We start from the raw sequence: 14754 nt of genomic DNA, 5'->3' as shown, positions 1-14754 counted from the left end.
TGCCAGTTACCTGCATCTTTCTCAAAAATGTGGGTCATATAACCCCCATCCCATGGTGCCAAATGGTGAGAAGAGAGGATCTGAGGCACTTCTCATTCATGATCTGAATATCACCAATCAAACCGCTTCAGCCATTGTATATCAGTGTCTTGCATAGTGTTAAAACATGCAATGCCACCTCTCCACTCAGCCTGGCTGTGGGATTAAGGTGTGGGGATCATGTTCTTGAGATGGATATGGGTCTCACCTTTGGAGATGTCATAAATAGGAATATGGTTTTAAGAGATATGGTAAACAAAGTGATACAGAAGTGATGTATACATTACCAAGCAACTTATTTTCTATGGTTCTGAACCTGCTTCTCATCTTTCTTGCAGGAGTGTGGCCAGAGGGGTCAGATGGAACAGATCTCAATGCAATCTGTAGGTCAACGGATCAGAAGCTTCTGGCTACTGGAGATGATTTTGGCAAAGTCCATCTGTTTTCATATCCTTGTTCACAGTTTCGGGTAAGTGACCATGAACGACTAAACTAGCTATAGTTCATATAGTTTATAGAATGTATGTTTTTTGTATACAGACCTGTGTGGACCTGTGTCGCTATGGTTACAGACAAATGCAGTGTAGCCTGTATTGCTCTCTATGCTCCCTTTTTGTGATGTGCAGACTGTAATGTAGGCCATGTTTTTATTGTTGGTAAATAAAAAAAATTGTTATGATTGGAGATACTTTCAAGGGAGAAACCTTTCTTATTTCTGTTACTGTGTTTGCAGACATCCAGCCACGCTTATGGTGGCCACAGCAGCCATGTCACCAATGTGAGCTTTCTGCAGAACGACAGTCATTTAATCTCTACTGGTGGTAAAGACATGAGCATCATGCAGTGGCGCGTTCTCTAGTCACCTGCTTAATCTACATTGAAGAAACCAAGAGAATCCCGTAACCAACATGCCTTCCTATATTTAACACGGGCTGCTTCTTAACAAGTTGTGGAGAACTCAGGAACCAAATATCTCCCCCTCTTTATGATTGTCAATCTGATTGTCATCATCCCTAGGCTTCTAATAAAGGGGGGTTGTGCTGGCACCGTATCCTGCAGAACACCATACACATTACATTGTAACGCAGAAAGGTCTTATATTCTATTCTCTGTCTATAATGTGCTGTCAGTTTAGTTTTCAAGAAATTATTAAACTTGCCTTGTGTACGTCTTATTTTACCACGAGCAGTATTCAGACAATGACGGTGACATGAGTTGGTACGTTGCATTAGACTTGATACCCTAGGAACTGTGTAAATGTTTTTTGTTTATGGGCATCAGTGCTTACGCACTTGTAGTTAGTTACCTGTTGTAACTCTCCCCATTGTTCCTCAGATGGGATTGTTCATGGTATCTGTGTAATGCCATTGCCTCACTTCCATATGTTGGTAACCTTGGTGTGCATCTGTTGAGGAATATACAGTATAACCTGCAATAACTTTTTCTATTCTGCCTTTTTGATTTGTAGCTCTTGTGTTCAATTATCTGCTTTCTCCTAGTTTGAAGTGGAATATTGCTCTGCATCTATGAGAAGAGAAATCGCTTAGAAGTCTGGTTGTAGCAAATATATCAGAGGGATGAAGGCGTCCATATCACAGCAGATCAGCTAGAAACATTTGCTTTGTAGGTGGGCAGTAAAGTCTTGACACCTGAGGTGGCACTGAAAACTGATGAATTGGGCATGTGCAATGGTTTGAAGTATTACTGTTCAATAAGGAACTGGTTGTCCACTCTTATATATAAATCTGAAGCTACACGCCATTAAGAGTACCTTTCAGATGTCATGTATATATCTGCCATCTGATGCAGAAGTTGTCCAGCATGCAGTATATTTTCAGCGCCATCAGTCTGGATTGTGCTCAGAATATACCCCATATAGCAGACCATGATGCTTTCAGAGGAAAAACTCTATGGTCTCCCAATAGGAGAGATATTTTCAACAGGATTTTCAGACCGAAAATCTGTACCAAGATCCTACAATTGAATTCCGCTCATATAGTTTATTTTATGTTTTTTTTCTGCTAGTGAATGAAATCCTTTATGCCCCATTGATTTCAGTCACATGGCTCTTTCTTGCTCTCTGCTACACTTTGCAAATCTTAAAGGTAGGAGAGAGACTGATGCACCGTGTATAGAGCAGTGTTTTGGGGGACCCCTCGTATGTTTGTAGCAAGCTCTCGATGAGGTCAAGTATGAAATGTATACAGCAAGAAAATAGCACCACGTGGAAAGTCCAACCACAATGGAAAATTGCAGAACTTGTATTGAAATAACCATAATACAATAAATAAGCTTTATATATCAGAATGGACAATCCCATCATAAATGCGGGGCAATTATGCACTCTATTGCCTCTCGACCTAGGACGGACACGCAGGTTGTTGGAGATAATGATGGAAATGACATGTACGCATTTGGCTTTGTTTCCCCTGCAGAATCAGTACAATAATCATTGGCAAACAGACTGTAAACTGAAGATGAATCCTTGTAATACCATGTGAAGCCATAATATGAGGCTCAATATATGTTGCTCTATACAAGCCCTGACTTTTTAGCTTGAATTACAAATACCTTATAGACTCCGGACTTCTGCTAGTATCCCTGGGGATGAGCTGTGATATGTGAGGGAACAGACATTGGATTTTCTGCAGCACCACTATAGGAGAAATAAGGAAATGCACAGTTCTTTGTGCTATCAATGGGCTGTCCGAGTAATATACGGATATGCTGTCCTCCATAGAGAGATGCTCTTGGTAGTCACTGTGGCTTATAGATTACATCCTGAATGATGGACCCTCTACTGTAAACAGAGTTTGACTAGGGTGGGAGTTGTAGATTTGCCGCTCATGTAGCCCAACAGGTGTTTAATGAAGGATATGTTACTATAGAGCCAAGTGCCTTTTTCTGTCTTACTATTACAATGTTTCCCTCTAAGCGGCACTTCAGCACTAAGCTTTACGCTTTTTATACTGGATGTATTAGGCGGCACGGCTCCGCTTAACCTTTTAATTTTCTGTGACTTATTGTAAAAAAAAAATGTTTTCGTGTACAGTGGTTTTATTGTGTCAGGTTACATCTGCATGGAAGGGAACATTCATATACAACTATTTAATCTTCCGGACTTGAGCACTCACGTCTATGTGAATGTTTGTATTCACACGAACAGGAACCATTACTGCGTTTTTGAATGTTTGATTAAAAGGCTTGAAATGCATTGTTTACATGGGGGGGATGAAGGTGAAAAATAAATTTGAAATTTGTTATGAAATAAAATTGTACTTGTGTCTTGTGTTTTAGATAATATGCACATAAATATTTCGGCACCCTGATAGAAACTCGGCAAACGGTTATGATTCTATGTGTGTCGCTGCTCTGCTCTACTTTCCATTGCGTCCCCCATGACGGCCCCACTTGGAGGATGACCCCTTGACCTCTGTAGGGACAGGAAGCAGAGAAGTTAAATACCCCACCCCCGGCATCCATACTCCAGTGTCTTCCTGTCCCTACACAGGGCAGGTTGTAGAGAAGATCTCTCCTCTGATCCTTCCATCCAAGAGGGACAGTGAGAGGGGAGCATGTGTGGCGCGGGGATCCTCCTCTTACCCCTCCGGTCCAGGACAGCGATCGGTGCATACGACCCTTCCCTTGTCGGCATGTTGGGGCCGGTAGTTCCGGCTCTGTCCGCGACCCCGTGAGGTTAACGACACCCGGACTTCAACAAAATGGCGGCGGCGTGCCTGACACGGCCGCCAGTGACAACTTCCGGTGGCGCACCGGAAGTGAGGTAATCTGTCGCACGGTCCGGAAACAGGCGCGTGGAGCGGTAAGATTTAAAGCTGGCGGGGACGCACAATGATCTGAGGTCTAATGCTCCTGTATCCCGGCGCACCATATCCTCCACTGCGGTCTATTAAGGTATTTTCATTGTAAACTCGGACTGAGACATTTAATATGCAATGACTCAGTATTATATATGGGCTGTATATTTTTCAGGCACCACCATTTTTGGGCCAAAATATTGCCTTACCTCACGATCTTGTGTGTTCAAGGCAAGTATGAACAGCAGTCCAATATATATATATATATATATATAACGTTTATTTTGAAATATGCTAATATATAATATGTGTACACATAGGTGCCGTTTTTTACCATTGGCAACGCGGAATCTTGTACTATGGATGCTGTGTCTATAGATCCCCCGCCTATAGCTCCTGTGAGTGGTTTCGGGGTATCTAAGTGTTACTGTGGGTCATATCCTAACATACACAAATTTATTTATGTCTAAAGATTTAGTATTACTATTCTTAGATAGTGACACTGTTCTCCTTCTCTGTTGGTAGGAACCGAAAGAGAAGGAAAAGCATAGAGAATCTAAGGATCCACCTCCCAAAGATGCGGGGAAAAGAAAAATTACCTCCCGTCGATGCAACATGTGCCTTTACAAATTGTCTATCGATTATAAAAAAGCAGTTTGCAAGGACTGTATTGATAGCCTCTTGAAAGAGGAAAAGTCATCATTTATGGACGAAATGAGGACTTTTATAAAAGGGGAGGTTCAGTGTTCATTAGCTTCATCTCTAGCTAACCTAATACCTCAGGAACCTGTACAAAAAAGACAGAGAGTTGAATATCAATCAGAGTCCGATATAGAATCACTAGAGGGTTCGGTCAAGGACTCCTTAGATTTAGATTCAACTCCATCTACATCAGCAGTAAAAATGGAAACCAAATACCTGTTTATGTCCGAGGATTTAGATCCTCTATTAAAAGCCATGAGAGACACCCTAAAGATTGAAGAGGTTGAAGAACCAACATCTATTCAGGATGAGCTTTTTGGGATCCTTAAGGCTAAAAAGAGACGCGTCTTTCCGATCAATAAGACTCTGAAGGATCTAATCCTTGAGGAATGGAGAGAACCAGAAAATAGAATTTCTATATCAAGAGAGTTTAAGAGTCGTCTATCCTTTGGGGAAGAAGAATCAAAGATCTGGAATTCCTTTCCTAAGGTAGATGTCCAGGTCACAAAAATTGCGAAAAAGACCGATCTTCCCTTTGAAGACTCTATTCAGCTCAAAGATCCCATGGACCGCAAAGCAGACAGCCTGCTGAAAAAGACATGGGAATCGTCTATGTGGAATCTTAAATCGAACATCGCCACTACGTCAGTCTCTCGTACCCTTTTTTACTGGCTATCTGAGCTAGAAAATCACATCAAGGATGGAACACCGAGAGAAATTCTCTTAGAAACAATTCCTGTACTTAAATCAGCAGCAGCCTTTGTTGCGGACGCCTCGGCGGAAGGTGTAAGGTTTAGCGCCAAAGAAAGAGCACTTTCCAATTCGGCAAGGAGAACACTGTGGCTAAGACAGTGGACAGGAGACTTCAGGTCAAAATCTAAACTGTGTGGCCTTCCATTCCAAGGGGAATACCTATTTGGACAGGAATTGGATACCATTCTTGAAAAGGCAGCCAATAGGAAGAAGGGCTTTCCGGAGGCAAAAACAACTCCGAAGAAGCAGCCCTTTCGGGACCAAAAAGAAAAGAGATTTCCCTATAGAGGGAAAGGAAAGCAGGGGAAATGGAGCTACCCAAAGGGGGGTAGAGGAAGGGGGTTCGTCCTTAGTTCCAGCAACACCACCTCATCATTTAGGAAATGACGCCAGAGTGGGGGTAAGACTCCTGAAATTTCACCAACATTGGATAAAAATTACACAGAATCCATGGATTTTATCGATGTTGGAAGATGGATACAGGCTGGAAATTACATCTCTTCCTCCCCAAAGATTCTTCCTCACCAGACAACCGTCTCCAGAGCTTGCTCTTCAGTTATGGTCGGAAATTCAGAAGTTATTGAATCTGGATGTCATCATTCCGGTTCCAGAATCAGAAATATGGGAAGGTCACTATTCCCCATTATTCCTAATAAAAAACCCAACGGGACATTCAGGATGATATGCAACCTGAAAGACCTGAATCAATACATCCTATACAGGAAATTCAAAATGGAGACTGTGAACTCTGCGATCACCCAGATTCCCCCAGAGGCCTTCATGTGCACAATCGACTTGCAGGATGCCTATTATCACGTGCCAATACATCTAGCATCCCAAAAATTTCTCAAGGTTGCGGTCCTCAACCCAGAAGGCATCATAAGTCATTTCCAGTACAAGGCACTTCCCTTCGGAATATCCTCAGCTCCCAGGACATTCTCGAAGATTATCATCGAAATAGTTGCCTTCTTAAGAACAAAAAGGATAATCATAATCCCATATCTGGACGATCTACTAATTGTGGCAAGATCTGAACAAGAGCTAATACATCACAGAGATTTCACAATTACCACCCTCAAACAGTTGGGTTGGATCATAAATTGGGAAAAATCAAATCTGAATCCCAGCAGGGTTATTACTTTCCTGGGGATTTCTCTAAATTCATCACTCCAGATGTCCTTCCTTCGTCAGGGAAAAGTATCAAAACTTTGTCAAGAAGTAGAATTATTTCAGAACAGAGTCAACTGTTCCATAAGAGATGTGATGAAGTTATTAGGCCAACTGACGGCATGTATCCAAGCAGTACAGTGGAGTCAGTTTCATACCCGCAGATTACAAAGTTGGCTCCTATCAGTATGGGACAAAGATCCGTCTCATCTAGATGGGAAGATAGAGATCCCTGCAAAGGTCAAAGAAGCCTTAGCCTGGTGGACACATCAAGAGAACCTACAAAAAGGGATAGCCTGGCACCCATGGCCCTTGTGGTCGCTCCAGACAGATGCAAGCCGGTCTGGATGGGGGGCAAATTTCGAAGGATCCCTTCTTCAAGGGGAATGGCCTCTATCCATACAAAAACGTTCTTCCAATTACCGGGAGTTGAGAGCAGTGTGGGAAGCCATGAAAGTCAGCGGAGATTTAATGAAATCCCATCATTTAAGAATATACTCAGACAATGTCACCACAGTGGCATATCTACGCCACCAGGGGGGCACAAAGAATTTGGATCTTCTTCTTCTATCAGAAAAGATCTTCAGTTGGTCAGAGCAGAACATATTATCCCTATCTGCAGTCCATCTGAAAGGAGAAGAAAACACGGTAGCAGACTACCTAAGCAGGAAGACCATCAACCAGAACGAATGGTGCCTGAACAACGAGATCTTCAAACATCTAACCCTAAAATGGGGTGTTCCAAAAATAGATCTATTCACAACCCGCACAAATGCGAAGACAAAGTTTTTCTTCTCGCTAGACAATTCAACACCTATGAGCCAACTAGATGCGTTCAGACATCCCTGGAATGCGGCACTGATGTATGCCTTCCCACCAATACCAGTAGTCTCCAGAGTGATTCAGAAGATCCAAAGAGAGAAGGCAAAAGTAATCCTCGTAGTGCCCTACTGGCCAAAGAAGGTATGGTTTCCATCACTCAGGAGGCTATCTCTGGAAGAGCCTATTCACCTCCCTCCTCGTGCGGACCTACTATTCCAGGGACCACTTCTGCATCCAAATCCCCAGGCTCTCCAATTATCAGCATGGATCCTGAAAGGGAATTGCTAAAAACCAAGGGCTTGTCCCACAAGGTCATCTCCACCTTAAAGGCGAGTCGGAAACCTGTCACTCAGGCTATTTACTTCCGTATATGGAATAAGTTTGTAACATTCTGTGGACCTGAGATTCCTAACCAGAACTCTCCCAATATTTCCCAGGTATTGGATTTCCTCCAAGTAGGGTTTGACAAGGGCCTGAAGACCAGCTCTTTGAAGGTCCAGATATCTGCGTTGAGTGCCTTCTTCGATAGTCCTCTAGCGGATCACCAATGGGTAAGGAGATTTATAAGAGCTACGTCCCGACTAAAACCTACCGTAAGAATAGCTGTCCCAAGTTGGGACTTATCTGTTGTCTTAAATTATCTTACCGGTCCTCCATTTGAGCCATTAGACTCAAAAAATATTAAAGAATTGACGCTCAAATTAACCTTTCTCATTGCCATAACATCAGCCAGGCGTCTAGGAGAAATCCAGGCATTATCTATCAACCATACCTGAAAGTATCTGAAGATAGAATAACATTAATGCTTGATAAAAATTTTATTCCCAAGGTATCCTCTAGCTTCCATCTAAGCCAGGAGATTATCTTACCTACATTCTGTCGAAATCCGAAAACTCCGAAGGAAGAAGAAGGGCACTCCCTTGATGTCAGAAGGATTCTTCTCTTCTACCTAGAAACAACAAGGCAATGGCGAAGGGACTCAAATATCCTTCTACAGTTTAGCGGGAAAAACAAAGGCACGAGAGCTTCAAAATCCACTATAGCGAGATGGATCAAAACTGTCATTAAAAATGCTTATGTAGCTCAAAATATGTCTATACCTGAAACTATTAGAGCTCATTCCACACGGGCCATGGCAACCTCATGGGCCGAAAAAAGGGGAGCTTCCATTAATGAAATTTGTAGGGCAGCAACATGGTCTAGTCAAATGACGTTTGTAAAACACTATAGGTTAGACCTACAGAGTACAAAAGAACTAGCATTTGGCAGAAAAGTACTTCAAGCTGTTGTCCCCCCCCTGAAAAAAATTAATCTGTTATGTCTCCAAGTGGGGCCGTCATGGGGGACGCAATGGAAAATGGGAATTATTCTCACCGTTAATTCGGTTTCCATTAGTCCACCATGACAGCCCATATATATTCCCACCCATGTATATTATACTGTACTTTATGGAAAGATTGTGTGTGTGATTTAACATACAATAAAAGAGTTGCATCCGCTGCCGGTGTAGTTATTTGGTAGTCACTGGAGTATGGATGCCGGGGGTGGGGTATAACTTCTCTGCTTCCTGTCCCTACAGAGGTCAAGGGGTCATCCTCCAAGTGGGGCCGTCATGGTGGACTAATGGAAACCGAATTAACGGTGAGAATAATTCCCATTTTCTCGTTCTAACATTGGGGGACACAGCACCATGGGCATAGGCCCAGCTGCTAGCAGGATGACACTAGGTAGAGAAATGGTAGGCCTTACTACAGGCCTTAATCTGATCAGTTATTAGCCTAGTGTCTTTAGGAGGCAGACATGACCTGCCAGTATTGGGCGTACACCCTAAGCTTTTGCAGCAGAGTGGATATCTGTGTGGTTGCTTTCTTTGCCGGTCACCCAGTTTCAACCTGTCGTATATGCACAGAGAATTTCAGTGCCCTACTACAGTGCACTGCTCAATCACTGGACCTTTCTTCTTAGGAATCACCCTCAGGAGCACAGTAATAATGCCACAAACGTGGTTTATCTCATCCATCAAGGGGGTACCAGAACCTAAGCAGCTCTTTCATAAAGTGGGCTGAGAGAAACGTTTGTCCTCTTGGCGGCCCACATTCCATCAATTGGATGGCAAATAACTTGTTGGATAGGGGAAGTGGTGACTCAATCCAGAGGTCTTTAACTGCTTTGTCAGGTGTGGGCACCATGATTGTAGACTTATTTGCCTCACATTTGTCTTATTTGTGGTGCACTGTGCCCCCCCCCCCTTCCTTAATGGAACCCAATTGAACTTTGGGACCTGAATTTACTTCTTGAGGCTATTCTATTTTCGTCTTTCGAGCCCCAGTGAGAGGTCTCTCTATGCATTCTTTCTTAGGTTGCCTTTGTAATGCTGCATTTGTGTCCCGTTCCTACCTTTCTTCAGAAGGTGGTGTCCTCTTTTCATCTCAATAAGAACACTGTCCATCTCCAACGCCTCCACAAGAACTTTCTCTTAATAAGGTTAATAGCCTGGACCATATCAAGCTTCTCTGTCTGTCTCTTCCGATGTCCGTATTCCCTGTTATTGATTCCTGAGGATCCACATAAAGGCTTAGCGGCTTTTAAGCTCACCATTTTCAGGGTAATTAGTGAAGCCTACACTCCCCCTTTTCCCCCTTCAGGTCACCACCCAATCGACCTGGGTAATTGGCGTGTTCGGCATCAGACTTCAGTTGTTCCAGTATGCAAGGCCACCAAGACCTCTGTCCATACCTTCTCTAAGTGAGGTGTAAGGTGCTTCATGCAGCTGTACGCATGGAATCATGTTTCCCTCCCTTAAAGAGAACCTGTCATTTGGAGACCCATTTTTAGCACACCCCCCCCCCCCTTCAGTTCCCACAGAGCATATTACATACACTGCCAAACAGCTTTTGTATTCCAAATAGCTTTTACAGAAAAAAAAATGTTATGTTGTACCTTTTATATTCCATGTGAGCTGTGACTAGGTATTTGTTACCTGGGCATGGATATAGAGGAGGGTTTGGGAAGTGGCTCCTACATGTGTCCTTTATCAAATAAAAAAAAAATTCCCATGTCCAGACTGAGCTCCGCCCCCTGTTCTATTCCCCCTGGGGACATCATTTGTAGATGTTCCGACCGCTGTCTGCAAGTATCGCATGTGCTACTGTATGCTTCTGGTTGCTAGACACTGAGGCGTGGGGAACTAGGCAAACTCCGTAGCAAGACTTGGAGACAGCAGGCAGAGCATCTATAGATGGATATAATAGGGGCAGAGCTCAGCCGGGACATGGGAGGCTTTTTTAATTTGAAAAGGACACAAGGCGGAGCAGTTTCCCGAAGAGGGGTGTTACAATATGACTTGTCTTTAAGGAACTGCTCTGGGATGTCTCATGGTTCTGTGCCTCCCAATATTAAAGCGAGAAATGTTTGTACTTACTGTAAAATTGTTTTCTCGCTACAATGGGGGGGCAGATCCCACTCTCTAGTTTTATGGGTACATGCTGTGTTTTTTCCCAGGTTATTTTATACTGTCAGCTTCCTAGTGGCCAGGCCTATACCCATGTTGCTGTGTCCTCCAATGTAGCAATGACAAATAGATTTTGGGGTTAGTAATAAAATGCTAATTCAGAGCACACAAGAAGGTTGATAGATCCTCTATAAACTACACCACACAGGAGAACCGACAACTCCTCTGTATATAATATGCTACACAGGAGAGGGTGATGGATCTTCCCTATATACTACGTCACACGAGAGAGTCCACAACATCACTGAGAGCATATGATGCAGGTGCTCAGGCATATCTGCTAGACAGTTCTGACTTTTTAAGCAGGGAATGTGCCACCTCGGCATGAGCAAGGTCCTCTACCTGGGGCAATGGGTAGACGGGTTATAAAGCCTGGGCATACACAGGGACAAAGAAAAAGGCGATTTATTTCATGGACACGGCCAGGTACTATGAAGATTCAGTCCACACTTCAGCGCTACAGTGAAGTCCCTGATGGACCTCACCGAGAAGAAGCTGCCCTCCACAGTCAGGTGTTTAAACTCTTGAGAGACCACCTTCCAGGGGTTGAAGACCGCCCTTTATAGCCTCCAATAGTACAAGCCGCTGCTAATGAAAGGGTACTACAGACCATGGCCAGTGACTTGTGCCTCTTTACTGTGCTCAGCCAGGTAGATATGTACCACAGCTGGAAGCTCCTGCTTATTGTGTCTATAGCCCTGCTTGTATTACTACCACTTCATCATGGAGACAACCTCAACCCCCTCTGGTTATACAGTATCTGGTAGCAGAGGGAGTTCACCACGCTGGAGCCTTGCACCAACATTGCCACGTGCCAATAGAAGGGCCATGACTAATGTAACACTGATATCACCCTCTAAAGCAGTGGTGGCGAACCTATGGCACTGGTGCCAGAGGCGGCACCCAGAGCCCTTTCTGTGGGCACCCGGGCCATCACCCAAGCACACCATACAGGATTCAAAGAATCTTCCTGCAGTTCCAAGCTACTTAAAAGATGCCGCTTTTAGAAAGAAGCTAACATTTTCCATATTTCTACTGTGTTGCTGTCCTCAGGAGACCAATATGATTGAAAGTTGTTGAAGAAAAGGGAGCAATAAGTTACTGCTTTAATTTTTGGTTGGCACCTCGCAATAAATAAGGGGGGTTTTGGGTTGCATTTTGGGCACTCGACTGCTAAAAGGTTTGCCACCACTGCTCTAAAGGGTAGAGATTAGAGATGAGCGAACATGCTCGTCCGAGCTTGATGCTCGTTCGAGCATTAAGGTACTCGAGACGGCTCGTTGCTCGGACGAGTATTTCCCCTGCTCGAGATTGAGCATTTAATTAAAAAAACACAGTGAAGAACAATGAAGAATAGAATAAAAACAGTGAACACAGTGAACACAGGATCATTTAAGTGAAAAACACAGTGAAGAACACAGTGAAGAATAGATTACAGATGTTCGGCACATCTGCTTACTTGTCGGAAGATACGCGCGGAACGGTGCGAACAAAATAGTATGTGAAGAACAATATATATGTGTGAAGAAGACATTGCAGAACACGGTGAGCAGGACGGAGACACAAGGGAGCAGCACAGAGACACCGGGGAGCAGCACAGAGACATCGGGCAGCGGCACGGAGACATCGGGGCACGGAGACATCGGGGCACGGAGACATCGGGGCACGGAGACATCGGGGCACGGAGACATCGGGGCACGGAGACATCGGGGCACGGAGACATATGGGCACGGAGACATCGGGGCACGGAGACATATGGGCACGGAGACATCGGGGCACGGAGACATATGGGCACGGAGACATATGGGCACGGAGACATCGGGGCACGGAGACATAGGGGCACGGAGACATAGGGGCACGGAGACATATGGGCACGGAGACATCGGGGCACGGAGACATATGGGCACGGAGACATCGGGGCACGGAGACATATGGGCACGGAGACATCGGGGCACGGAGACATCGGGGCACGGAGACATATGGGCACGGAGACATCGGGGCACGGAGACATATGGGCACGGAGACATCGGGGCACGGAGACATATGGGCACGGAGACATATGGGCACGGAGACATATGGGCACGGAGACATCGGGGAGACTTCAGTGGAAGAAGAGCAGCGGATCCCGGGACAGCGTATCTCCCGACAAGTAAGCAGATGTGCAGAACATCTGCAATCTATTCTTCACTGTGTTTTTCACTTAAATGATCATGTGGTCACTGTTTTTATTCTATTCTTCACATCTGTTAACTTGTCGGGAGATAATATACGCGCGGAACAGTGAAGAATAGATTGCAGATGTTTGCATACATCTGCTAACTTATCAGAAGACATTCTTTTTCAATTAATTAACACATTTTATTCCCGAACCATGGTCCCTTTGAAAAATGCTCGAGTCTCCCATTGACTTCAATGGGGCTCGTTATTCGAGACGAGCACTCGAGCATCTGGAAAAGTTCGTCTCGAATAACGAGCACTCGAGCATTTTAGTGCTCGCTCATCTCTAGTAGAGATGTTGAGAATATCAGAGCAGGAAATTATGACCTTATTTGCAAGGACGTCTATCCCTACAGTGGGGTCTGGTTTCAAAGCTCATGAAATAGTTAATAAATCCCTTTCCATGCTCTACCAAAGCAGCAGCAGCTCTCCTCTTCTGTTCAGTAACTGTTATGCGTCATGAAGCCAGCGGACATGATGTCATCACATCGCTTCTACTGGCTTCAGAGCGGCATACAGCCACCACAGAAAGGAGAAGAAGATTGATGCTTTGGGTGAGCCTGACATTTTAAGCCTATAGTCATGGCCATAAGTTTTGAGAATGATACAAATGTTAACCCCTTTGTGTCTAAGCCATTTTAGACCTTTAGGACCAGGCCTGATTTTTTTATAGGAGGTTATAACTTCGTGACGCTTTAACATATCCAGGGGATTTAGAGATTGTTTTACTCTAAATTGTACTTCAAAGTAATAGAAACATTTTGATAACATCTTTTAGTTTAGTTATGAAAAAAAATAAAATTTGGCAAAAATTTCTAAAAATTAATAATTTCTAATAAGTTCTAAACTTTCTGCTTTTCAGACAGATAGTCGTAGCACCTAAGTAACTTTATAACTAACATTTCCCATATTTTTCTTATTTTTATCAAAATCACCAAAACCCTTATTTAGAGGCACCTCCTCAGCTTTAACTGACTTTGAGAGGCCTAAACAGCAGCAAAACCCCATACATCATGACATTTTAGAAACTACACCCCTCAATGTGTAAAAAAAAAAATCAACTTTAAGTGTGTTAACACTTTAGATGCTTCACAGGGGTTAAAACAAAATGGAGGTGTCATTTACAAGCTGTAATTTTTTTTTTAGACAATATATTAATTTAGGCCAAAAATTTTACCGTTACAAAGTATTAAATGACAAAAAAACTCCACAAAGTTTGATACCCAATTTCTCCCAAGTATAAGGATGCCCCATATGTGGTGGTGACAGCAGTACGGCCGCACGGCTGGGCATAGGATGGAAGGAGGCGCCATTCAGAGCAGATCTGCAATGTCACATTTTACAGGCTATAAAATGTTTATTTTTTTGCAATTTGGACATATGGGAGATTTTTTTTTTGTTGTGGATGAGATCCACTTTTCAGGTGCAACATTTATGGGGGGCTCAATAGCTAATAATTAGATTTTATTAACTCTTTCTTGGTGGTGGTTAAAAAAATCATTAATTCTTGTTTATGATTTTTAGCATTTTTTTTCGTTCACCATACCATAAAAATAATGTGTTATCTTTATTCTATGGGTCATCATGATCACAGCGATACCCCATTTATATGGCTTTTTTATGGTTAACTGGTTTTGCAGAATATAGAACTCATTTTGTGCGAAATTTGCTTGTTTTTGTATCTTCATGTAACAATGGGCAGAACATTTATATATTTTTTTTGTT

At 43.4% G+C, this 14754-nt stretch overlaps 2 protein-coding genes across 12 annotated transcripts in view; both read left to right on the top strand.

Annotated features, from left to right (window-relative positions):
• EML1 (EMAP like 1) overlaps nt 1-3306 on the top strand; it is a 93398-nt gene extending 90092 nt beyond the window's left edge. For all 11 annotated transcript variants that reach the window (XM_072116178.1, XM_072116172.1, XM_072116171.1 and 8 more), the window contains 2 exons: nt 378-508; nt 773-3306. In XM_072116178.1, the coding sequence (XP_071972279.1) occupies nt 378-508; nt 773-898 (257 nt within the window). In that variant the 3' untranslated portion in view covers nt 899-3306. The remainder of the gene's footprint in view (nt 1-377; nt 509-772) is intronic.
• Nucleotides 3307-5990: 2684 nt separating this feature from the next.
• LOC140070180 (uncharacterized) lies at nt 5991-10057 on the top strand. Its single transcript, XM_072116523.1, has 3 exons — nt 5991-7852; nt 8131-8628; nt 9947-10057. The coding sequence occupies exons 1-3, from the start codon at nt 6602-6604 to the stop codon at nt 10055-10057; spliced, it is 1860 nt and encodes a 619-aa protein (XP_071972624.1). The 5' UTR covers nt 5991-6601.
• Nucleotides 10058-14754: the final 4697 nt, after the last annotated feature.

This window comes from Engystomops pustulosus, chromosome 7 (genome assembly GCF_040894005.1).
Source record: "Engystomops pustulosus chromosome 7, aEngPut4.maternal, whole genome shotgun sequence".
NCBI classification, from domain to species: domain Eukaryota; kingdom Metazoa; phylum Chordata; class Amphibia; order Anura; family Leptodactylidae; genus Engystomops; species Engystomops pustulosus.
The sequence above is the reverse complement of the archived record's forward strand: the minus strand, read 5'-3'. Positions and strand labels throughout refer to the sequence as shown.